Consider the following 26,237-nt stretch of genomic DNA (forward strand, 5'->3'; position numbering starts at 1 on the left):
CCCACCTACTTCACCGTGTCTGTTGTGGGGTGGGGGGAAGATGACGATATTGAATTTATATCCCGCCCTATACTCTGAATCTCAAAGCGGTCACAATCTCCTTTACCTTCCCCCCCCCCCCCCTCTACAGCAGACACCCTGCGAAGGTAAAGGAGACGGTCTCTAGGACGGGATATAAATCCAATATCATCCTCCTCCTTGGCAAAAGCGTTCTGTTTAAGTGGCCTAGTATGTCAAGAAGGCTATCATTACCCTATCCCATCGTCATTTTTGTATCCGTTTTAAGAGCCTCATGGGGGCTACTCACGTTGATTTACCGACTCGACAGGCTTCTGTGCTAGAATTAAAGATGCACACAGCCTTCTTGCTCCCTACTCGGCCGGCCCAACTGTAGTTAAGCAACCATCTTTCTTCAGAGAGGCGGACTCCGGCACAAGCCCTTCAGAGTCACAAAATGGGGCCCTGCTGGTTAGACTCACTTCTGGGAAGGGGCAGCCTCGGTAATGAGCGCCAGTCTTGAGTTGTCAGCGCCGGGGAGGGCGCGAAGGCGGGAACGGAAAGAGCCGCTTCTCTTCCCCGCCATCCCTTCCCTTCCCCGTAAGCCGGAGTCGGCGCTCCCCCTGTCGCTACTCGAAAGTTGGCGGCCGGGACTCCTCGCCTTGCTCCCTTGCCCCGGTGGCGGCTCCCTTCTCTTTGCCCTTCCCGTCATGAAGGCCTGGCTCTTGCTCAGCTTGTTGCTGCTGCACCAGACGCTGCAAAACGGTGAGTTCAGCAACGGCTCTCTTCTCGCCCGGAGGCTTGCCTGCAGCCTCAAAACTCTGCACCGCTCTAACCTCAACTCCTCTTAACATGAAATACACCCCCCCGCTTTTTTTTTCTTTACTTATCGCCCGCCGAGGGTCGCGGAGCTATTAGGAAAGGGGGTGGGATTACTCATCCTCACCATTCCTCTCCGAAGAAAACGGGCGCGTTTGTTTTCCGTTACCTGACAAAAGCGCCTCTTTCTGAAGCAAGGCTTGACTGCCAGCAATGGAGACTGTTGGCCGACGCACGCCCCATTAAAGAATGTTGAGAATTTGGGCACACTTCTTTCCCCCTCTGTCATTGAGTTACTTCAGAACCCTGCAGCTCAGTCTGTCTCACATAAAGGGCTCTTAAAAAAAAAAAATTGTGACCAAGTTTTCAAAATGGTAGCATCCTTTAGAGATGCTAGCACTTGGGTATTTACAGCATTCAGGTACAGTTGTGTGTGGTATCAAACACATACTGGGAAATATACAATGAAATATATGTGCAGGTAACTATTTAGAAGCATGTGTGTTTGTTTGTATGTTATACTGCACCGAAATGCTTTTTTTCATGTAGGAAGAGCCTAATACACAAACTGGGCTTTAGAAAACGGAACTTGGAGATGTGATGCTGCTCTTTGTAGCATATACCATCCTTTTTTGCAACTAGCATCATAACTTTTCTTAGGAAGTCTTAACCTGTGTATTCAGTTGTAGCATCACTTTCTCTGTTGGTTCGTTTATATTTCACACATTAATTGCAGTAGGGAGCCCAGCTGTGGTTTAAGGCTATAAAGAGCTTCAAGCTATAAAGAGCAGCCCCAAATGAAGTCAGTGGGTCATACTTTGGGGGAAACATTGATATTGCACTGAAACCTTTCTGCTGCTTACTGTTAAAACACAGCACTAGTCGCTATAGATTAATAGTTCAGTGTTTGTTTTACTCAATCAACTTCTTTATGTATAACTGAAGTTCATCCAAACAATTTTCCTCTATAAATATTGCCAGGAAATTAAAGGATTCTTGCCCTTCACATTGTTTTTCCCCCCAGATTATGTCAATAATATGTCAAACATATCACTGAGGATAAACTCATAGTTACGATATACAACAAGAACTGTCCAATGCAGTAACTTATATATTGATTGGCTATTGAAATTCTAATCTTACCTGTAGTGCTGTTGTAAACGGTAGGGCATTTTGTGTTTTTCAAAATGCCCTACAGCTTACAACAAATAAGATTAGAATTTCAAAATCCAATCCATATACAAAAGAACCCCCTAAGGTAAGCTCCTCCATTAGCATGTCACAGACTAGGAAGCTCCCACTTGCCTGAGTAGATATAAATTACATGCCTACCAACTTCTTCTCAATTTGACCCAGAGAACTCCAGTTTTCTAGGTTACTTCTCTGAGAATGCCAGTCACAGTTGCTGGCAAAACATCAGGTCTCATAATGCCAAGACCAGGGCTGGCCCTCCCACTAGGCAAACTAGGTGGTTGCCTAGGGCGCTGAGAGGTGGAGGGCAGCAAATTGGGCTCTCACCCCCACCCTCCGGTGCCCCAGGCAAGCGCTTAGCTTGCCTCCCTCCCTGCCACTGGCAAAGTGTACTTTTAGCTGGCGAGCCCCAGGGGAAAGGGAGCGAGCGCAGCGCCGCTTTTAATGGCAGCGGGCAGGCGAGCGGAGCATCGGGGGGAGGGGACGCAGAGCACTGGGGGGAACTGTGGGGGTGATTGGGTGGGCACCAGGCAGCAAGTCTGCCTAGGGCGGCCCAGGATGTCAGGGCGGTCCTGGCCAAGACCACTGCCACAAAGCTTGGAAAATCTACAACAGCCAATGGACTCTGTCCATGAAGGCCTTTGACAACATAGATAAATCCAATCTTTTTTTTTTTCAACTTTTCAGAATAAGCAAAATTTCCTTGATGTAAATTTTGCTTGTCAGAAGAATTCATCCACCCTCCCTCTGAAGAAGAGTGCTTATATCTGGAATAAAAGCTTATACCTGGAATAAAACTGAAAGCTGTGATGGGAGAGGCTTGTCTTCATATCTCTCCTACTTGAAGCAGGAAGCAGCCACGGAGCTCTGCGGGGGGGGGGGGGGGGCGAGGCAAGAGGTAGGAAACAGGAAGCACTGAGGGTGCTGGGGGAAAGCAAACAAAGGTGCAGCTGCACTAGCAGCCCTGGAAAAGGAAGCAAGGAAGTTGCTTGTGGGACAGATGTGGCCCTCGGGCCGCATGTTTGACACCCCTGCTTTACAGCACATAACGCCTCTCTGCTTATGGCACCCTTTCCTTAAAGTGGGAGCAACCACAGAGAAAGCAAGAGCTTTTGTAGGCAGGTCTTCCTTGGTGAGGGATCACACAAAGATTAGCAGGCAGAAGTTAGTAGCTGCAGTAAGGGGATGCATAGGAAAAGATTGTCCTTTAAATATGTCACCCCCAGGCTGTGAAGGGCCTCAAAGGTCAAAACCAGCAGCTTGAATTAGAATTGGTTGGCAAATGATCTGTAATGGCATATGGTAATAATGGATTTTGTACAGGAGTGCTATCTCTCCCTAGGGGGGGGGAAACAGTAATTGTTCATTTGCATGTATTAATTTAAATGCATGCAAATTTAAAATGGCCTGTCTGTGAGCATCTTGCCTGAAGTAATAAAAAATGAACAGGGCAACAAAAAAGAAGCTCCGCTGCGCTGACTTGTTCAAATCTAAACGTTACATCAATAATATGTTTATCCTAGAGTCTGTCGGAAGGAGAAAAATAACATTTGGGAGGAAGGAGTTCCCTCCATAAAAGGTAAACAGAATGTTGATATTTACAATGTATTTTCTCCCTTCTCCCTTGTGATAGCTGTTGGTCAGTCTGTGAAGAACAAGCGTCCAAAGGAACCAGGAGAGAACAGGATTAAACCTGCTAACAAAAAAGTAAAACCCAAAATTCCCAAATTAAAGGAGAGAGAATCCACAGACTCATCCCCAAAGATCTACTCCATAATGACGCAAGTGATGGATAAGGGCCGCTTTCAGAAGCCTGCTGCCACTCTAAGCCTTTCTGCAGGACAGAGTTTAGAACTGCGGTGCAAAGGCAATAAAATTGGGTGGAGTTATCCCTCTTATCATGACACTTTTAAAGACTCCAGACTCAGGTAAGAGTTTGAAAGATGGAAATGACTACAGTTGCTACCAGACTTCAATTGGGGGGGGGGGGGGGGGTCCTAAATTAATTTGGAGTGTTCTCCTCATGTAGAGTATACACAAGAGTTAAAAGGAAGCTAAAACAATGGGATTTATCAGAGGGTGTCTTAATTGCCACTGAATCAAATGAAAAAACAACAAGAGTAAGACTATGCAACTTACAAATGACACACAAGTCTATTATTATATAGAACTACAAGAAGAATTATTAGCCTAAGGATACTGGTGAAGCATATGCTCTGTGTTATTGTTGGAAGCTACTGTATTCCATCAGAAGAAAAATTGAAACATTAATGAGAAAGGATGCTTCTCTGGAAGAAGACATGAAATTGCTTATATTTGAATAGCAAGTTGGGCTCAGATATCATTTTCTCCTATACAGAATCTTGTCTCTCATTCTAGAGAAGTCCCATTGGCACCTATGGAAGTAAGGTGGAAAGAACTTTCTGTTTCAATTTGGTATGGTCCTGGGACTACATCTATAGAAAATCATGTTGGACTTGAACTACTTTTCATCATTCATGGACTGTGACTATATTGCTACATCTTCTTGTAGTTCTATGTAATAATATATTTATGTGTCATTTGTAAATTGCATGGTCTTATTGTTTTTGCTCTATTTAGAGACCCTGGTGTTGACTGAATCAAATGAAGTAAACCTTAGGGTGACTGTGGAGAGTCTGATGAAACATCCATAGGAATTGCAAAGAACTTAGCTGCTCTTTGAGGGGGGGGATGAAATTGGAGTATAAATCTTAAATAAATTAATAAGGTTAAAAGAATTTGGGTAAGACTCAGAAATTTCACACACACTAGTTTTTAAACTTATAAAATTTTAATAATATATTAAGATTTTCTCCCTGACAATAATAATGCTGTAACATGTGCATTGCTGAAATTCTTCTATATTTAAATTAATTTTACATTCATAACTGTTCCCTACTATAAAGGATATGAAGCTTATCTTTGATTTGTATGTATTTTGCATCTGCTGCTTGAACACGGTTTTTGAATAATGATCTCCCTCTTACTGTCTGGGTCAATGCTGTATATAGCTGTATGTCAACTGTCAATATATCTAATTCTTAGTATGGCTGACTCTGGATATTTATATCCAAAGACTGCAGCCATGAGCAGACAAATCTTTTTACAAATCTGTGGAAAACCCCGGGTTTGCAGAAAAATCTGAACTATAAAAAACAAAACATGGGGGCAGTTAAATTCCCTCACCCCCCCCCCCCAAATAACAGAAGCAGCACCTGCAGCAAGGCCAGATTAAACCCTGTGGAGGCCCTTAGGCAGTCGAAATCTTGGGGGCCCCCTCACAAATTATCTCCAAGTTGGAGCACCCACCCCACTGCCCGCACCCCTAGGCAGTCAAACTCGGGGGGGCTTGCCAGTTATCTCAGAGACAGAGGGCCTGCCCCACTGCAGCCTGCAGGCAACCTCAAAAGCCCCTTTGACAAAGCTGTCGGGGCAGGGCCAGATCTACATATTTTTAAAGGGAGGGCAAAAGTAAAAAATGGCGCCTCTTATATTTTCCCTTCATTTATATAAGGCAGTTTCATGTCTGTGTTCATGTGAAGCGTTGATTATAGTTGGCTGCCAGGCGGGGCCGGCCTTGATGGAGTCTATATTGCTTCTGCTGAACTGTCTGGAATGGCTAAAATGGCTAAAGCAGTACAGGGATGTCAAGCAGACCCTCACACAGGGAATAGCAGGAAAATAAAGGCAGGATTACTGGAGAGACCAGTGAGAGAGCCATGTGCAGCACAATGAATAAGGCTGGCCACCTCCCCGCAGCCGCTGCTGCCTTCCTGCTGCTGCCACTGTCTTCTGCCGCCTCCCCACAGCTGCTGCTGCCTTCCCGCTACCTTCCCGCAGCCACCACCACCTTCCTGCCACCTTCCCGCCGCCGCCTTCCTGCCGCCTCCTCCTCGCAGCCACTGCTGCCTTTCTGCCACCTCCCCGCAGCTGCTGCTGCCTTCCCACAGCCGCCTCCCCGCAGCCGCTGCTGCCGTCCTCCCGCCTCCCTGCAGCTGCCGCCTTCCCGCTGCCTTCTCGCAGACACCGCCTCCCCGCAGCTGCCTCTGTCTTCCTGCTGCCTTCTGCCGCCTCCCTGCAGCTGCTGCTGCCTTCCTGCTGCCGCCGCTGTCTTCTTGCGGTCGCCTTCTGCCCCCCCCCCCCTCGCCCTCAAACACGCTTCACCCTTAGCGCAGGGCCTGCCTCTGCTACAGAGAGAGAGATAACCTGCAAACCAGTCTGACTCACTGAAACAAACAAGACCCTTTCTTGGTGAACTGACCAGAGACTCTGGAGCAGCCATCCCGGAGAAGCACTGAACACAAAACCTGGAGGGAAACTTTGCTGGGCTTCTCAAGGCACTCCCACACAACTTGGACTTTCCGCTGTCTCTTTCCCCTCCCACTCCTCTAAAGAAGGGGGGAAGAGACAGCCCAGGGAGGGAACAAAGGGGTTGTTTTTTTCCCCCCTCTCTCATTTGCACTTGATAGAAAGAGTGGAGGCAGCTGAAAGAGCAAAGGGAACTTAAAAAAAAAATCTGTCCTCTGCTACTGACAGAGGCAGCCTGCAAGTTACCGAGGGGGGTGGGGAAGTAAGCTCCCGATGCAGGAATCTTTGCAGCAATTCTGCCAGCCCAATCCATCTCTCTCCCTATCCCATTGCTCTATGAGAGCCAGTGTTGGCTGGCCTTGCACTGCCAGATGCAGAAGAGGGCTTGAGGAGCTGCTGAAGGGCCAGCTTGCCTGGCTGGTTTTCCTACTTTGTTTTGCTGCAGGTGATTCGGATTTCTGTTTCAGGGGGGGGGGGAGTGTCCTGTGCCCGCTGCTCACCACTCAACCAGAGCCCAGATGAAGTTTTGCAATGGCTTCCCTTTCTTCCCCGCCTCACTCGGCTGAAAGCGCCTTGCAAGCCCAGCAAGTGCAGAAGCGGTTTTCTCACTCCAGAGATGGGTTTCCCTGCGGCTGGGCTGGCAGATGGGGAGGTGGCAGGGCAGGCAGACAAAGAAGAAAACAAGAGGGAGGGGTTAGGTGAAGAGGGAAGCGGACAAACAGCAAAGCAGCAATGAGGGAAGCGAGGGGGAGGGAGGAGGCGGGTGGACGAAGGGGTAAGCGATGGGGAGGAGGCGAGGCAGGCAAGCTGAGGGGAAGGGGCTGACGGAGGAAGAGGCAAACTAGCCGCAGGCCGTAGGGATAGGTGGGGGGAAAACTGGGGTGGGGGGAAAGCTGGCCCCGGGGGCCCCGTAGGCAAGTGCCTCCTTTGCCTAATTGTTAATCCGGCCCTGACCTGCAGCATTAAGAAACAAATGCCCTCTGTGGCCATTGCTGGGCAACCCCAACAGTATTGTCAGTTGAAGCCTTGGTTTTTGTCAGTAACAGGCAGATCGAGCAGGCCTTTGAAGAAGGACTCATGAGAGCCAGTACTATCAGCAACCACTGAGCGACTTGATACCACAAGAGTTCCATGACACACCCAGGCCCTGCTGCTCACCACTATTCAAGGGCAGTCACCCCATGTAAGCCAGTGTGGTGTAGCAGTTAGAGTTTCAACCTAGGACCTGGGAGACCCAGGTTCAAATACTTATTCTGTCACAGTGCTCACTGACTCACCTTGGGCCAGTCACACATTCTCAGCCTAACCTCCCTCACAGGGTTGTCGTGAGGACAAAATGAAGGAGAGAATCATGTATGCTGCTTTGGGTCCCCATTGTAGAGAAAGACAGGGTATAACTGAAGTAATAAATGTAGCTAAAGATGAGGGGCAGATAATGGTAGGATGGGAAGGAGAGAAGAAAACAGAGAAGCAGGGCAATATGGGAGTTACCAAGAAGAGGGAAAGAGGAAGCAGTCTGGGAAGGTGAATACAGGGTGAGGTACCCCCTGCAAGCCCTTGCAGGCTTGCCACAGCACATTTATGCTTGGCTTGATAGCAGGCACTGTGCAATTAGGCCATAGTTTTGCCAGGTAGAGGCTGCCAGAGGGAAGGAAGAGTTGGTGTAGATTGAATGAACTGCTCTGTCCTATCCGATCCTAAAATGATATTTGGTTTCATTTTGGAGAATGAGTTATAGCACATTAGTCCACTAGATGGCAGATTTAACCTGCAAGATTCTCATTCAACCTTGATTTGGGTGGTGGGAGGTGTTAACAAATAATCTTGGTTTAGCCAGTCATGTGTGCTTGCATTGTTTTTGTTTTTATTTCAGACACACAATCTATTAAAATGTCAAAAAGCCTGTCAATAAGCCCAGCTTTTTAAATGTACAAAGACCTTAGCTGGGGACACAGTTAAAATTCTGCACGAGAAAGGTGAATTTAAAATTAGGAGCCTATGGCATTTTCTCTGTACTGCATTTATTTGTACTGTCAACATTTGTGTACCCAGATGAAGGCCAAATATTGGACTTATAAATGCCTTGAAGAGACCCTTTGATTAATTTAGTACTGACGTATTTGGAGCAGGGATTCATCTGAAATCTGAACTATTATTTATCCTTGGAGTTGAAAAAACTCAACCCAAGATTTTTCTAACCAAGGAAGAGGTTAGTTTTCCTGTTTCCCCAGTTTGCTTACATTCAGGGGCCTGTAGTGGAAAAAAATAGGAAGGATGCATTGCGGCAAAGCTTTGGTACTTCAAAGTCTCTTCAGTTTCATTCGGAAAGAGCCAAACATGGGTTTAACCTGATGGGACATAGATGTGCTTTGCTTTGGCTGGATCACATCCAATTAATCTTGGAACTTGCTCTAAAAATAACCTTAGGCAGATATGGAAAGGTTGTGGCTTATATTTAGCTATGTATTATACAGGCTGCACCGTTCAATTGGAAGGAAAAAGATCAGTAGAATTTAAACAGCAGTATTAGTTATGGTAATTTTGTTTCTTTTAAACAAACAAACAGACAGTTAATACTGTTGTTTAAATAGTAATTTGTTCCCCCATAATTATGTTTGGAGTGGGTGTTTAGAGTTTATTTTAATTTACTGCACATTAGTTATGCAAGAAAAATCTTATCGTTTACAGAGCATGGATGTAATTTACTGTATTTTGGGGTCTCTGTCAAGTATATTATGAATAATCACAAACTGAGAACTGCCACACAATTTTAAATGAGAACTGTCATTTTAGCTTCTAGGGAGAGTATAGGTTTGATTTGTCTAGAATCCACTTATTTGCTGTTTTGGCAATCCACAGTATCTCTAAGACTTTCTGTTAAACACCAAATTTTAAGTGAGTCAATTTTCTCCCTGTCAGTTTTCGTCATTGTCCAACTTTTATATCCATACATAGTAATGGAGAATATCTTGTTCTCAATCGCCAGTGACATATCCTTATATTTAAGGATCTTCTCAAGCTCCTTCATACCTGCCCTTCCCAGACTCAATTTCCTTCTGATTTCTTGGTTGAGTCTCCCTTTTCGTTGATGATTGAGCCAAGGAATAAAAATCTTTAACCATTTCAATTGATTTGTCAATGTGAATGGTGGTTATGTTGATAGGTTTTCTGAGAAGTCTGATACTATTCAGTCAGACTTCTATCGCAGCCTCTGGTATCTTGTGCTACATCTCACCTTACTCCAATTCTTCTGTTTTGTTATTTCCAGAGTAAAACACTTTAATTTTCGAAAATGTCCTAACCCAGTTTTGTTTTCCATATTTGTTTGCATTATTCATGTTAGGATTTTGATGGACACCATTTCTGTGACTTGAAATAGCTTTACTGCTTTCCTCACTTTTCCTGGTGATTTATTTATTGCTGATTGCTTTGAGTGCATTTTTCACTTTACTTTCTAAAATTGCAGGTTCTTCAGAAGATTTTTCTTTGAAGGAATCTGTTATCCTTTAATCTCTTCTGTATAGTTCTTTGTTGTGTTGTTGCCATCTTTTCTTTATGTTGTCCTGTTCAAATAATGTATTTTTGTGTTGATCTTTCACAATGCCTAACTGTGCTAAAATTTCCCTTTGATTTCTTGGATCTTGTGGAACCGATCTCATGTTCTTCCTTTTTTGTTGTTCTATTTCCTTACACTGGTAAGAAAAGTTATCATTGTCTGTACATGACATGTGAGTGATGTCATCCTCCAATTATCCACTTTCCAAGTGTTCCTCTATATTCACCTGATCTTTCTGAAACTTGCTTTGCTATCTTTTTTTAAAAAAACTGTCAAAAATAGTTACCTCATCATTTGGACAGGAAGGTGCAGAATTTTAAACCTTCTGCCCATATCAGCACACTTTACTGCCATTATCTCAAGGGTGACCATTCTACCCACCATGTCACTGCAAGGCAATTTCCCACCTTTAAAAAAAATTCAGTAGTTGCTGTATCACTGTACAGTCACTGGAGAGCTTTTTGCCACCTTTAAATACATAGTTATTGCTATATAATTATAATGCTATATCTCTGTACAAGTTCTGTTTTTTTTAAAAAAAATCCCCATTAAAAGACATAGTAGGAGGAAATTATGACCACATGGAGATGATGGAGAAAAGCGTGTAAGAAACTTGTGTGGACATGTTCATAATGGCAATGAATTCACAGCAGAGAATCGTCCCTGTGTGGATGCAGTCAATATTGTATTATGTGATTGTTTTTTACTCTCCCTCCTTTACCTTCAAAGCCCTAAAGGGTCCAGGACAATCATATATACAGGACTGCTTCTCCCTGTATACCCCTCAGAGAGCATTATGCTCATCTAGTTACAATTTACTGATAATCCCTGGCCCCAGAACAATCCAGCTGTCCTCAACCAGGACTAGGGCCTTTTTGGCTCTGGCCCCAACCTGGTGGAACTTTCTGTCTAGTAATACCGGAACCCCGTGGGATCTGGTTCCGTTTCGCAAGGCATGTAAGATGGAGGTGTTCCCCCAGGCTTATGGTTGAGGCCAGTGACAGCTAGAAAGAGCATTTGCCTCCCTCCCCTCTGTTGGGCTGCAAATTTTCCTGTACTGGCTTCCCCCTTAGTTATCCACCTTGAAGGTTTGTCAGGGGCCAGGGCACCATTTTTTCTATTATAGATCAATTGCTAAGTTTTTGCTAAGTAAGATTGTTTTTAAATTGTGATGGACTTACTGTATATTGCATTGTGTAGTTTATTGTATATTTAATTGTAACTGTAACTGTTGGAAACCACCCTGAGCCCTGCTTGGCAGGGAAAGGAGTGGGATAATAAATAAATAAATTGAAGGAAGCTCTACACAGCTGTTGTAGGGCCAGGTTCTTTCATAGTGGAATTAGTATGCAATTCTTATGATATTTTTGGCTCAGTGTAGGAGATTATTTCCTTAGTGCAATAAATGAGAATTTCCTTCTTTCCTCTATTATGGCATTTACTTTAATCCATTCCTACACTAATGGCTTGATAACTACAGAGTTGTAAGGAAAATGGGAAGGAAGAGCCTTGTTCATAAATCAGTGTGCTCTGTTTTCCTAATGGTAAAAGTAAAGTAAAATTGACTAGATGAAATGCAGAGCATTTAGTGTTTAATGTTTCTGATAATAAATGGTAGAGGTAGATAAAGATGAATCATAGTGATGTACAACCATATGCTTGCATTTAAGCATCTAATTGCAGTCATTTTATTTAAATGGGTGGATTGGAGTGTTCAGAGAACCCTGGAACAAGCTGAGCCGAATGGTCCCGGCAGCTGTGGTAGCATCAAAGGGGCTGATGTGGGCCATAGTGATGAGGACAAGAACCTCAGGGGCCACTTGGTGTCTGGCCATCAGTGGCCCTCCGTTTAAATGGATAGCCTTCCATGGTGTATTAGGGTACCTGAAGTACTCATGATTCCATATTCGTATATATTTGAAGTTCAGGCGTCAGAAAAGGCAGTAGATCTCTGAATAACAGTGTTTTATTGTTTTATAATAACAATAAAATACACAATAAAGTAAATATGTATAATGTACCACGACGGGAGACGAGAGTAGGGCAACATGCTTTATTGCAAGTACATTATAAGATGGAGAACTGGTAACACGCGGGCCGGGTCCCGCTTATATACAACTCCCGGTACAGCCTCCTGGACAGGCCAGCCCAATCCTGGCCTGTTGAACTTCCCGCCACAGCTGGTGATTGGCGGGGGTTTCGCGCCCTGTGCAAAGGCGCCTGGGGCAACCCAGTCGCCTCTTCGCGTGGGCGCGTGTAGCTTGGTATTGTGTTGTTACGTTGTATCGTAATGGCGATACACTACACCCCTCCCCCCCAAGTTATTGTACATAGTCCCTTAGGTAGGCGGGAGGCCGGTGTTCCCTGGTTGACCGTCTCGGGGCGGCTTGTGGAGTAGGCGCGGCTTCTGCGGCGGGGGCTTCTACGGGAAGTGGTGCGGCCGCAGGCTGTTGGTCCGGCTCTGCCGGTCTCTTGAGCTCTGCTGGCCCTGGGGACTCGCGCGTCGGTAGGATCACTGCTGGTATGGTGTCCCCTGGCTGGTTCTCCTCCGGGTCTTGCCTCCTCTGCTTCTGCCGGCGCTTCCGGGAGGGTGCGGCGGCGCAGTTGGTCGATGTGCCGCCGTAGGACTTGGCCCCCCTCCGTGGATACCTCGTAGTGGCGGGACCCCACTACCCGCAGCACCCGCCCCGCTAACCACTCCGGCCCCCTAGCGTAGTTTCGGGCGAATACGGGATCCCCCGCGAAGAACCCTCTAGCCGCTTCTCTGATCTCTGGGGACCCCCGCACGTCCGATGCTCGGTCGGGGTGCAACCTGTCCAACCTCGTTGTGAGTTTGCGCCCCATGAGGAGCTCTGCTGGGCTAACCCCCGTGACTGGGTTGGGGATGACCCTATTGTCGAAAAGGAACGCGGCTAATCTGTGGTCCCAGTCGCCCTGCATGATTCGGCCCAGGGCTTCTTTGGTTGTGCGGACCATCTGCTCCGCCTGGCCGTTGGTGGCCAGGTGGAAGGGGGCAGACCTTATGTGCCTAATCAGATACCTCTGGAGGAACGCCTGGAAGTCTCCCGAGGTGAACGCGGTCCCGTTGTCCGAGACTATGGTGTCCGGGATACCGTGTGTGCATAGGACTCTGCGCAGCGTTTGGATCGCGGCTGTGGAAGACGTGGACCCTACGGGAATGACCTCCAGCCATTTGGTGTATGCATCCACTATTATCAGGAAGATTTGTCCCTGGAAGGGCCCCGCGAAGTCTATGTGGAGCCTGGACCAGGGTTTCCTCGTGGTTTCCCACCGTGTGGCCTGGGCGCTGGGCAGTTCCGGTCGCAACTCCTGACACGTGCTGCATCTTCGGACCCAGTTCTCTATCTCCCCGTCTATTCCTGGCCACCATACATAGCTCCTAGCTATTTATTTATTTATTTATTTATATTAAGATTTATACCCCGCCCTTCTCACCTAGGTGTCTCAGGGCGGCTTACAACACAGTAATTAAAACAATTTCAGTTTAAACAATTAAAATACCATTAAACCATAATTTAGTAAAAACAAGATAGAATAAGGCCTTCATTCTCACTATGCCTGGGTGGGTTTCGTGGAGTGATTCCAGGACCCGCTTCTGTAGCGGGGGGGGGGACTACCACCCGACTTCCCCATAGCAGGCACCCTTTGTGTGCAGCTAACTCATCCCTTCTCGTTTTATAGGGCTTGAATTCTTCCCCCATGTTCCCTTCCGGCCACCCCCTCACCACCCAGTCGAGAACCCTCGCTAGAGTCCTGTTCTTTCCGGTGGCCTTGGCCACTTCTGCTGCATGGAGGGGCTGGTCCGGGAGTGACTCTACCGACATGATATGGTGGGCAGGGGCTGGGTCGGGGCCCGTGTCAGGGAGCGGCAAGCGGCTGAGCGCGTCCGCATGGCCCATCGCCTTGCCCGCTCTGTGTACCAGGGTGTACATGTAAGAGTTGAGGAATTGATTCCACCTCAACACTCGTTGTGACAAGATTTGGGGGGTTTGGCGGTCCGGGGCCAGCAGACCCAAGAGCGGCTTGTGGTCCGTGGCTATTGTGAACCTCCGCCCGTACAAATAATCGTTAAATTTGTGGACCCCCGCTACAATGGCCAGGGCCTCCTTATCAATTTGGGCGTAATTTCTTTCTGCGGGTGTGAGAGTGCGGGAGTAGTAAGCGACTGGTACCTCCCTGCCGTCCGGTAGCTGGTGCCCCAGGACTGCGCCCACCCCATACGGCGATGCATCGCAAGCCAGGATCACCGGTAGGTGCTCATCGAAATGATGAAGCACCGCATTGGAAACTAGGACGTCCTTCACCGCCTGGAAGGCGGTGGCCTGTTGCTTGCCCCACACCCAGGGAGCTTTTTTGTCCAACAGCCGGTGTAGGGGTTCAGTGAGGGCCGCCTTATGGGGTATGAACGTGTGATAGAAATTGAGCACCCCCAAGAAGCTCTGTAGCTCCGCTTTGCAGGTGGGAGCCGGGGCGTGCACGATTGCTCGGGTTTTTTCTTCGGTCGGGTGGATTCCCTCACCGTCCACAGCAAATCCAGGAACTCCACCCGCGGTACTCCCAACAAGCATTTCTCCCGCTTCACCTTGAGCCCTGCTGCTTGAAAACGACGGAGCACTTCCCTGAGGCGGCTGCTGAACTCCTCAGGGTCCGGGGCGGCGATTAGAACGTCGTCGAAAAAGGGTTGGACTCCGGGGATCCCTTTGAGAAGAGCATCCATTATACTCTGGAAAATCCCCGGAGCCACGCTGACCCCAAACTGAAGCCTACGCACCCTGAACGCCCCCCTGTGGGTCACAATTGTCCGGGCCTCGGCCGTTTTGGCGTCTACCGGGAGCTGTTGGTATGCTTGCGCTAGGTCCAGCTTCCCGAAAACCTTTGATCCCACCAGGGCTGCCAATACATGGCTGACCACAGGCACTGGGTAGGGGTTATCCTGGAGTGCCTTGTTTATTGTGCACTTGTAGTCTGCGCATATCCGTACCTCCCCATTCGGTTTGACCGGGGTCACTATGGGGGTCTCCCACATGGCATAATCGACCGGCTCCAGGACCCCTTGTGCCGTGAGGCGGTCCAGTTCTGCCTCTATTTTGGGCTTTAACGCGAAGGGGATCCTCCTCGCTTTGAGCCGGATTGGCCTGACCGTCAGGTCGAGCGGTAAGGAGATGGTCGGCCCCTTATAACTACCCAGCGACCCGTCGAACGCGTCGGGAAACTCTCGGCATACTTCCCCGTACCCCCCGGCTGAGACGGTTTGCGCCACCCCCTCTATCCGGATTCCTAAGGGCCCGAACCACGCGAGGCCCAGCAGGGTGGTAAGTGGCCGCTTGACCACCAGGATGTCCAGCGGGCCCCTGAAGGACCCCCGCTCTACTTGTACCCTGGCCCACCCCGCTATTTGTACCGGGTTCCTCTGGAAGTCCCGGAGTATGAAATCTGCCGGTCGTAGCTGCACCCACTGACGGGGGCACAGCTTCCTCAAGGTCTCCTCTGTGATTATGGAAATGGAGGAGCCTGAGTCCACCTCTATGAGGCATGGGGCTCCTTCGATGAGGACCGCCATTTTGATCTTGTTGGGGGTGGCCAGGGGCAGGTTCAGTACCTGTAGCGTGGTGGAGGCTGTGGAGTGGGACTCGGTGGCTTCGTAGTGCGTGGTCGATCTCCGGCGGTTGATCTTGGCTCGGCACGCCCGCGCTATGTGACCGGTCTTCCCACAGCTTCTGCAGTCCCAGGTCCTGTACTGGCAGTCCCTTCTGTCGTGGGGGTCACCGCAGCTGGTGCACTTCGTGGCGGGCGGCCTCTCTGTCGTTCAGGGACGCTGTGGGGCTTGGTTGGTTGGCCCTGTTGGGCGGCGCAGCTGGAACGCTTCTCCCTCCTCCAGGCGGTCGGGGTCCAGCTCCTCGTGGTGGATGGCCTCGGTCTTTGCCCTGGGGATGGTCCGGGTGGTCCTCTCGAACGCCACGGCTTCGCTGAAAGCGCTCTGGAGGGTGAGCTCTTCCTTCGCGAAGAGCTTCTGCTGGAGCCTCTCGTCGCGAAGGCCCCAGGCGAACCGGTCCGCCAGGGTCTCTTCCAGGTTCGGAAAGTTGCAGTTCCCTGCGATCTGTCGTAGAGCCGCCAGGTAGTCCGCGGCCGATTCACCCTGGGCCTGGTCCCTCTTGTGGAAAAAGAACCGATGGGCCACCCGCGAAGGCTGTGGCAGGAAATGTCCCGTGAGGAGCCTGACGACCTCCTCGTAGGACTTCTCCGTGAGTCGGGTGGGGGCCGAGAGACCTTTGGCGATCTCGAACGTGGCGGCCCCGCAGACGCTCAGGAGAACGTCCCTCTTCATGCTGTCCTCGGTTATGCGATTCGCCCTCAGGTAGCAATCAACCCGCTCCAAGTAGGACTCCCATCCTTCTGGATTTGCGGGGTTGAACGCCTCGATGTGACCGGTGGTCCCGCTCTGGCTGGCCATGGTGGCGGCGGTCGTGGCGATCGGTTGCCCATGAGTCTCCTGTGTAGCCTTCCAGCTAGGATCCCATCCTCGTCGTCACTATAATGTACCACGACGGGAGACGAGAGTAGGGCAACATGCTTTATTGCAAGTACATTATAAGATGGAGAACTGGTAACACGCGGGCCGGGTCCCGCTTATATACAACTCCCGGTACAGCCTCCTGGACAGGCCAGCCCAATCCTGGCCTGTTGAACTTCCCGCCACAGCTGGTGATTGGCGGGGGTTTCGCGCCCTGTGCAGAGGCGCCTGGGGCAACCCAGTCGCCTCTTCGCGTGGGCGCGTGTAGCTTGGTATTGTGTTGTTATGTTGTATCGTAATGGCGATACACTACAATATGGGAGACTTTACAGCCACTTCCAGCTTCATTCAACTGTGCTTTGTCTTTATTCTTCCTAGCATCTTTATTCTTTATTCTTCCTAGCATCAAGCAGCATGACAGATACAGTCAGCTGATCTTGGCAAATTCCACTGCAGCAGACACCGGTGAATACAGCTGCTGGCTACTCCTATGCAAAGGTTACAACTGCAAGAAGGATGAGTCAAGAACAGGCTCAACGTACATCTTTTTTGCAGGTAACAGAATGAGTTCACTGGCCCCAAAGAAAGCCAGTTTTGTGTTTCTCCGTGAAACTACAGTAAATGCCTCAGGGGACACATCATAGCAGTAGTAGCAATATGTCTTAATGCAAACTCACGTGGACACTGAATTAATAATTTAGAAAAATCCTACATGCTTACTTTTCCCAGACAAATTATTCTGATTTTAAATGTGATATTTAGAACTGAAATAAAATGGTAAACGAGGATGCACTTAGCTATACTTATTGTTTGAGTGGTCACCTGTGCAGTCATATGTGGGCACTGCATATGCACTGGCCTGCTGTGGAGAGGACTTTTTGAAGCTCAAAATGCCTAGAAAACCTTCTGCCATTCCATACCTGTGTAAAGAAGAATGGCTGAACCCTGAATCAAACAATACTTCACCATTACAGCTAGCGCTTCCATTACTTTAGCTGTTTTTCAGAGTACCTGGTAATAACAGTGCTAAAAACAATTTGATCAGAATTGGAATAGTTTAAGCAGTTAAAACCTGCTTTGTGTCTTGACCTGGATACCCCAGGCAAGCCTCATCTTGGAAGCTAAGCAGGGTTGACTGTGGTAAGTACTTGGATGCGACACCTCCTTGGAATACCAGGAGTTGAGAGGGAGAGGCAGGCCTTATTCAACCACCTCCCTGAATATCTTCCAGGCCCCCAGTAGGGATCAGTCACCGGAGGACACCATGACTACCAGGTGCACACACGCACACATGCATATATAAATACAAAAATACAAAAAAAATTAAAAATAATAATTAAAAAATTAAAAACCCCGCTTTGTGAGCTCTGATGGAAAATATTTGCTTATTTTTAATCAAAGAAACTGTTGAAACAGTTGGAAGATCCAAGAGTACTATTCAGACTCTTGACATTGGGCACCACAGCACAGCTTTACATTCCACCCTTCTTTTGAAATGCAGGACAGTTTTAATATTATGTGGTGGGGGAGCTGCAGACCTGGTAAGGAGAAAAAACCCTGCTGGTCGCTCGTTTGTACATAACAGGGTCCTTGAATAAGGGCAAAGGCCTTATCTTAGTTCAGTAATGAAGCTGCTACTAAACAGTGACTCACTCAGAGGTTTATTGCCTTTCTTCTTAGCCCAGGTGTGTAACTCACCAAGCCAGATCCAGCCTACCAGTTACATATGGCAGTCTGTTATGGGCAAAGACTGTACTGTCTCATGTTTCCTCCCAGAATAATAGGTACATCAGTGGGGAGGTATGAATATGTGCTAATGGAAGGCATGCAAACTGAAGCCTCAGCTATAATGATGTGGAATATGATCAACTTTCAGTTAACTTTTTCATTTTTTAAAGAATCTTTTAAGAGTTCTTCAATATCTTAAATAAGAGTTCTTAAATATCTTAAATAAGAGTTCTTAAATATCTTAAATATCAAATTTATTGTTAGTGAATATCAGATATTACAATTCTAGTAAAAATTGTTCTCTCCTATTGTTGAATGGCCATTTTTGCAAGGAGGTCAGAATGGTGAGGAAATAAAATACATCATGCTAGTACGTAACACATATTACATTACTTTTTAAACAGATAAAGGGGAACTCTTTGTTCCTTCTCCCAGTTATTTCGAGGTGGTATACCTTAACCCAGATAAGCCTGCAGTGATTCCTTGCCGAGTGACCAACCCATCAGCAAAAGTAACACTTCATCAGGAATTTCCGGCAGAAGAAGTCAAAGTGGATGGCATTGACATTGTATATGATGTAAAGAAGGGCTTTGTCTATCAGCACCCAAAGTTTGAACACAAAGGAGTAGTTTACTGCAGAGCCGAATCAAGGGGAGCGCCTCAGATTTCCATTAAATATCAGTTGCTTTATGTGGAAGGTAAGATTAACTGAGTTGGTGTATCATCATTTTGCTTCTCACCTACTGGAAATTATTGTAGGAACAGACCCTGAATACTTTTTTTTAGCACAATGCAATCAGAGCATGGTGGATTTAATAATGGCTTTTGGTGAACTGCTTGAGTGACCTCTTTATGATGAGGGAAAAGAAGCATCAGTAGAGCAGTATACACGACAATGAGACCATTCTTGAGCTGCCAGGTCAGCACAAAGATCCATTTTTATAACTGAACAGGAATAGAGATGCCAACCTCCAGGTGACTGGAAATCTGCTGCTATTACCTATGATGTCCAGGTGATTAAGATCAGTTCCTTTGGAGAAAATGGCAGCTTTGGAGGGTGGACTGTATGGCATGATACCCTGCCCTCTTCAGGCTCCATCCCCAAAATCTCCAAGTATTTCTGAAGCTGGCAACCCTAAACAGGAATGTGTTTTTACAGCCCAGAAGATAATCCAGTTAGTCATGTGCAAATTCTGGTTACGATGAAGGTATGGCCAAACTGTTTTCCCCAGATTAAGTTCACTTCTAAGTTGGATGGCAGAATTACACAGGAAATTACATGATTTGCATATACACACCAGGGACTTCACCTTCATTTAATTCCCTTATCTTGGCAAAGATATTTGCTTGTCTTGACAAAGATATTTGCTTTTGTTAGACAGCACACATAGTCCTGGAACTGTTTAAGAAAGTTATTGCTTCAATTTACATTTGGCTGCCCTTCTAAATTATCATTGTTACAGTAACAATTATAAATGACCAATATCTGCAGGCTCAGAAAAAAAAATTCCTATGAATGAACAGTTCTAGAAATATTTTCTATAAATGTTTTATGTTACATTAGAGTCACAACAGAAATGATGGTTGGTTGTACAGCCCAAATGAATACCATCCAAGTGAAACTTTTAAAAAGGTGAATAAGTTATTTTAGATTAAGGTGGGTATCCATGTTAGTCTGTCTGTATCAGTAGCACCTTAAACACTAACAAAATTTGTGCGTGACTCACTATTCTGAAGAAAAGGTCATACCCTGCCACAAATTCTGTTAGTCTTTATTTTATGTTCATATTTAAAGTGGAAGTTCTGTTTACTTCAAAGGGGCTTAATGTACTTTAGGGGAAATGTCCTAGGCATTGAGCTAATATAATAAAGATTAGCATTTAAGTACCATACTTAAGTATATACCATGCCGCAGAGTGGTAAAGCTGCAGTACTGCAGTCGGAGCCCTCTGCTCACGACCTGAGTTCGATCCCAGTGGAAGCTGGTTTCAGGTAGCCGGCTCAAGTTGACTCAGCCTTCCATCCTTCCGAGGTCGGTAAAATGAGTACCCAGCTTGCTGGGGGAAAAGTGTAGATGACTGGGGAAGGCAATGGCAAACCACTCTGTAAAAAGTCTGCCGTGAAAACATTGTGAAAGCAACATCATCCCAGAGTCAGAAACGACTGGTGCTTGCACAGGGGACTACCTTTACCTTTTACTATAGAAAAGCTAATCTACATCTACAAATAATTTTATTATGGTTACCTATGGAAAGAAATTAGATCCAAGTTACAGGAAGATTAAAAGACAGCTAAGGAAAAATAAAGTACAATAAAATGTACATAGGATTCAAACTTGCCAATTTTTTAATTAGTCCTTGCTCCTGTGACTTTAACCATTATTTAATTTGCAGAAATTTGTTGGTGCTAAACATGTGTGCCAGTATCTGCTGATCACCCCCTTATGAGAGGAGCAACATATAAAACATATTTTAAAAAATGTTGATCCTCTAATAAAAACATGTTGCTCCTCTAATATGTATATCTATTTGAGTTGTAGACTGCCCTCCCCTGTGAGCAGAGCTCAGGGCAGTGAACAACATTTTACTAAACACACTCAAAGTCAAGTGAAAACAATTAAAACAGTAAAACAATTTGATGCAATTCCAATTTCAGTTACAGATGGCACTAAGAAACCAATTTATATCCTTACCCCACGGGAGAGAGGAAAGCAGGAGAGTCAGGCTCCATGGAAAACTGTTGCTGTCCTTAACTGTAGGCGTAATGGGACATCTTAGTCTTACAGGCCCTGTGGAACTGCACTGGGTTCCACAGGGCATAGATGTCATTTGGCAGAGTTCCACCAGGGAGGTGCAAGGGTCAAAAAAAGCCCTGGCTCTGGTTGAGGACAGCTCGATCTCTTTCAGGTCAGGGATCACCAGAAAGTTATTATCCTCAGAGCATGTTGTTTTGGGGGGAATATATCAGGAGAGTCTGTCCCATAGCAGGAACTCCTTTGCATATTAGTCCACACGTCTCTTATGTTGCCAATCCTTCAAGAGCTTTTAGGGCTCTTCTTACAGGGCCTACCTAAGCTCTTGGAGGATTGGCTACATCAGGGGTGTATGGCTTAATATGCAAAGGAGTTACAAAAAAAGTCCTGTCCATAGATATGTTGAATCTTGAAGGTTATTATCAAAACCTTGAACCTGATCCGGTGTTCAACCCGGAGCCAGTGTAGCAGGTGAAGAACCGTTTGGATGTGTGATATCAATAGGGTCCATTGATCCCTTTGTGCCCCCCCCCCAAACATATTCATTGCAATTTCAGGTGAGGAACCACTTTTTCTTTCATGTCACCTGTCACCTGCTTTTTAACCAGTCCCCAGTGGTCCACCTTCAACTACTATTAAGGCATCATCCAACAATGCAAGTGGTGGAGACGATATCAGCATTCTGTGCACAGTTTTGGGAGAGCCGGATGTAGAAGTGGAATTTAACTGGATATATCCAGGACAAGAGGTAAGCTGCTATTTCTTTTTAAAATTATTTCCCTTGAAAAAAAAATCCAGATTAAATATGCTACCATAGTGCTAGCAAAGATCTTAAAACAGTGTGTAAACTAACTGCAAACAGAATTGCTCAAGCATTGAAGAAATTCAGCCAGGACTGGTGCTTGCGCAGGGGATTACCTTTACCTTTAGTGTTGATAATATTGACCTAGCCTATTCCCCCACACACACACACACTTCATGTCAAATGACATCTTATGGGAGATCTATGTTCTAATTTCTTACAGGCAGCAGCAACCACTCCTTTCATTTATAAGAACAGCTATGATTCTGTTACTAAACTAGCAGCTCAGTCTCTTCCCTTAATTGCTTTGCGGGACTGTGGCTCAGTGATAAAGCATCTGCTTGGTAAGCAGAAGGTCCCAGGTTCAATTCCTGGCATCTCCAACTAAAAAGGGTCCAGGCAAATAGGCATGAAAAACCTCAGCTTGAGACCCTGGAGAGCCGCTGCCAGTCTGAGTAGACTATGCTGACTTTGATGGACCAAGGGTCTGATTCAGTATAAGGCAGCTTCATATGTTCATATACATTCATATGTTTCATGCTATAGCAAAATACTGTTAACTTTATTATGTATTCCCCATGCACTTTTATGCTATTTACTGTATTTTGGTGTCTTTCACACAGTATGAAAGGCCTGTGATCATCCAAGACACTTGGAGACTGATTGACAGAGGAATTGGTCACACCACAAGAATCTCAGAGAGTGTGATTACTATAGAAGATTTTGAAACCATTGATGCTGGAAACTATATTTGTATAGCTCAGAACCTTCGAGGACAGACCACAGTAGCTACCCATGTCGAACTGATATGATACATTGAGCTTGAAAGAAAACCAGAACAGGAAATGTATGGCTGGTCTGCTTCTGGCTAGCTTTAACACACTGAACTTGGAAGAAAGATTTGTTCCTACTCTTTACATTCCATTCTTTTTGCATACTAGTAGACTCCAGGCTTGTAGTCATAAGATGCTGACAGCTAGTGCAACACAATGGCTAAACTATGAACTCACATACTATGAACTCACCTTGGTGGCCTCATAGAAGCCATCCTCTTACCTGTAATATTTGTTGTCTTCCCACTTGGGGGCAATATAGTGATGTACATTATGGAGTTTGGATGTGAAGATTCTTGAGCTTGTGTCTGTGATGTGTTTTGAGCACTAGAAAGCGCTATATAAGTATTAATCAGGAGAGTCACCCACTTTAGGAAACAAAAAAAAATCACATTTAATGTGATGGCATCTCTAACAATATTGTTTAATGCAGCCAAAAGGTAGTTAGCAGAAAAAATACTTCTAATTAAGCAGAACATGAGGGAAGAGGATATAAAATCACTCATGTTCATCTAACAAGGATCTCTGTTGCTGTATGGAAGTCTATACTTTTTTCTCCAACAGCATTAGTCATCAAAATAAAATGCTTTCCTTGCTGAAACCATAGCATATGAGTTTTAATCTCATAAGTATTCTAGCCTTGTTTTGTTACATACTAAATAAACTATTTTGCAAGCTTTGAATGTCTGATATTTGTAGAACCTAATACTCTTATATCAATCAATCAATCAACCTTTAATGGCGTGTAAAAACAGGTTAAAAGAACAAAGGGTTGAGAAACAGAAAATAGGTTAAAATACTGGACATCAGGATTAGACTACATTTACATAAGATCACAGTTAAATGGGACAACAAGACTGTTCCTTGTCTTGACGAATCTTTTTGGCCCAGTACAGAAATAAGGCAGTATTTACAGTTATGTCAGGAGTAACATCTTTCAAAAGAAACTAGACCTTAGCTGGATCAGCCAGACCCATCTTATTTAAAAGAATAGGATCCAAAAATCGACCACGAATACTTAGATAAAAAGGACAATACAGGAGAATATGTGAAATGGTTTCAATAGATCCAGACTTACACGGACATAGTCTGGCTGGGTAGGGTATGTTATGATATCTACCATATAGAACTGCTGATGGCATAACATCACATCTTGCCAATGAAAAGGTCCTACGCTGTTGAGGACTTTGCAAAGAATAGAGATAGGAAGCCATATGGCCAACATCAAACGAAAACCCTAGACTCACGGGAGAACAAGTTTTATTAGCGGCGCTGTGGAGATTTTGTAATTCAATATCCAGAATTCTGGCTTTAATCATACGAAATGCCTCTGTTTGTGAGAACATGGATAATGACTCTAATACTCTTATAATGGTCCTTTTATAAAAGCAAAGCAATAGTTACGTCCACTCAACAGTCTTATTCCATGGAATAGCTTACTATTAGGATTTATCTATACATTGCAAAAGGCACAAGTCATATTACCTACAACTATAGACACATAGGGGGGATTCACCTTTACAAAGGACTCTGCTTGATGGGATCAAGCACTCGGAGGAAAGAAGAGTGGCTTCAGAGTTCCCTTGTGCTCTGTTTTTGCAAGCAGAAACGGGGGGGGGGGCTGTTTGTGCCTTTATCATTGTCCTCGTATCCTGTGATTGTGGACATGTGGAGTGTAAAGGGACAAACTGGGCCCTACATGCTTGTAAAAATTATGTGGAAGGGAAGCTGAAGCCCCTCCCTCCCTCCTTGCAGCCCTCAGAGCCACACCAAGCTATAGAGTGTTTTGTAAAGGTAAGCTCTCTTTATGCATGTGTAGTTGTGAGTGAGAGATCCTGACATGACTCATGTCTGTTGTAATGTATACCATAAATCCTTAGATAGCACAGCAAAGCTGTTGACTGATTAATAAAGTATTTCACATTATGATGCCACTTCTACAAGCACTGCAAGGAAGTCATACAGCCAAGAAACACCCTTTCCAAGTCCATAGAAGTCATTGGGTTTAGAGTGTAGTTTTGCTTTTAGGATGACAGTTTTTCACTGCAAACAAAAACCTTCTAACTGCAACACAGCTCAAGTAGCTGAGTGTATAGCTATTCTCCAAATACATATATTGGTCTAGACGGTGCCTACCTCCTCAGTGAACAGCCAGCCTTCCTTTAAAATCTTCCCAAACTAGAAAGCCACTGTTGCTCAATAAAGAATGAAAATCCTATATAAGCCAATAAATAAGTTTCAATTACATTGGCAATATTGTCAACATTTAAATATTTAACAGGGAGGAAACAAACCTCTGATGTCTAGGTACTGAAGTTGACTGGTTAAGATGAAGATGGCACAGGAGGAAATGTAGTCCTGTTCCTTAAAATGATGGATTGGTTTTAAGCTGATGTTTCAATAAATGTTAGGTACATTTGCCAGTTTCTCTTGATTTTATCTGCTACTGTAAGGGCTTCAATGCAAACACACAAAATGGGCAAAAGGGCAGACCGACATGTCTATGATGGATTGTACACAGCTTTGCTTCTTACATATTGATAATATTAGTATGCAGATTATTGGTGATAGTGGAAAATATCATCAAGTTATACTTGACGTATGGCCACCTCATAGGGTTTTCAAGGCAAGAGCCATTCAGAGGTGGCTTCCCATTGCCTGCCTCTGCATGGCAACTCTGGACTTCCTTGGTGGTCTCCCATCCGAACTAGTGCCAAACCTGCTTAGCTTCTGAGATCTGACAGCCTGGGTTATACGTTAGACATATGAGGGCTATATTATACAAGTCAGGGCTATACATTATTACTGATAAAAAAATGTAAATCTATGACACTAATGTCTGTTCCATTGGCCACAGTCACAATTTACATGTGTCTAAATACAGAAGTTTTTAATTAGCAAGGGTGACACTCATACAAAATGTAACCAATTTAAGGAAAATATTCACATTACTCAGGTTGCAAGACTCCCTCATCACTTCCTGATTTGATTTGACAGAGGTTAGTAGACATTTAGAATGCTGACAAATATCACTGCTATTTCCTTTGATAAATATGAATTGCATTGCTTATTTCACATTTTAACATACAGCTATGTATACATTCTAAGAAAAATATGTATACTAAGGTGTTAGGGCTGCATCATTAAGGGCTGTGTAGATGCATACACTTCTATATACAGTAGTTTAAAAACTAAATTCTACCTTTCAGAAATCCTAGGGCAGGGGTGTTGACCACATTTGTAAGGAGGGCCGTATCTTACACAAATTGGACTTTGTGGAGCCCGTGTGTCATAAAATGTAATGTGAGGTAGTGGAGTTATAAACTTTATAAAGGATACAGACAAACAAATATATGTATTTTAACTTAAAATGCAAACATGCTTAAAACTCTTGCAATATTTTGTTTAAAATGAAAAGGTGTGGAATAGTGGGATTTGGGAATACAATTTTTAAAACAAAACATCAAAAAAAACCACAAGGATCACAACAAACTAAAAATATAAAATACTCTTCAGCCTGGGAAAACAAATGGCATTCCAAGCTTCTTCCTCCACCCCAGGTCTACTCAGCTTGGCAATGGCTCTCCAGAGTAATATCCCCCATTGGCTGTGGCTTCCCTGGTTGGAGTACTTATTAGGTCAGGTCCATTCAGCAGAGGCAAGATGGTTCAAAGCACTAACCCTTTATTTGCAAGGAC

At 45.4% G+C, this 26,237-nt stretch overlaps 1 protein-coding gene across 1 annotated transcript; it reads left to right on the forward strand.

Moving 5' to 3' along the window:
• The first annotated feature begins 371 nt into the window (after window positions 1–371).
• On the forward strand, window positions 372–23,219 carry PDGFRL (platelet derived growth factor receptor like). Its single transcript, XM_060246415.1, has 6 exons — window positions 372–762; window positions 3,641–3,935; window positions 16,828–16,979; window positions 18,557–18,850; window positions 21,513–21,652; window positions 22,330–23,219. Exons 1-6 carry the CDS (start codon window positions 504–506, stop codon window positions 22,516–22,518), a joined length of 1,329 nt encoding a protein of 442 aa, XP_060102398.1. The 5' UTR covers window positions 372–503; the 3' UTR covers window positions 22,519–23,219.
• The last annotated feature ends 3,018 nt before the right edge of the window (window positions 23,220–26,237 follow it).

This window comes from Heteronotia binoei, chromosome 9, assembly GCF_032191835.1.
Source record: "Heteronotia binoei isolate CCM8104 ecotype False Entrance Well chromosome 9, APGP_CSIRO_Hbin_v1, whole genome shotgun sequence".
NCBI classification, from domain to species: Eukaryota; Metazoa; Chordata; class Lepidosauria; order Squamata; family Gekkonidae; genus Heteronotia; species Heteronotia binoei.

Coding starts and splice junctions, on each gene's coding strand:
- PDGFRL (XM_060246415.1), top strand. CDS start 504: ATGAGCGCCAGTCTTGAGTTGTCAGCGCCGGGGAGGGCGCGAAGGCGG. Junction 3,936..16,827: donor TTTAAAGACTCCAGACTCAG/GTAAGAGTTTGA, acceptor TATTCTTCCTAG/CATCAAGCAGCATGACAGAT. Junction 18,851..21,512: donor TCAGTTGCTTTATGTGGAAG/GTAAGATTAACT, acceptor CTTTTTAACCAG/TCCCCAGTGGTCCACCTTCA.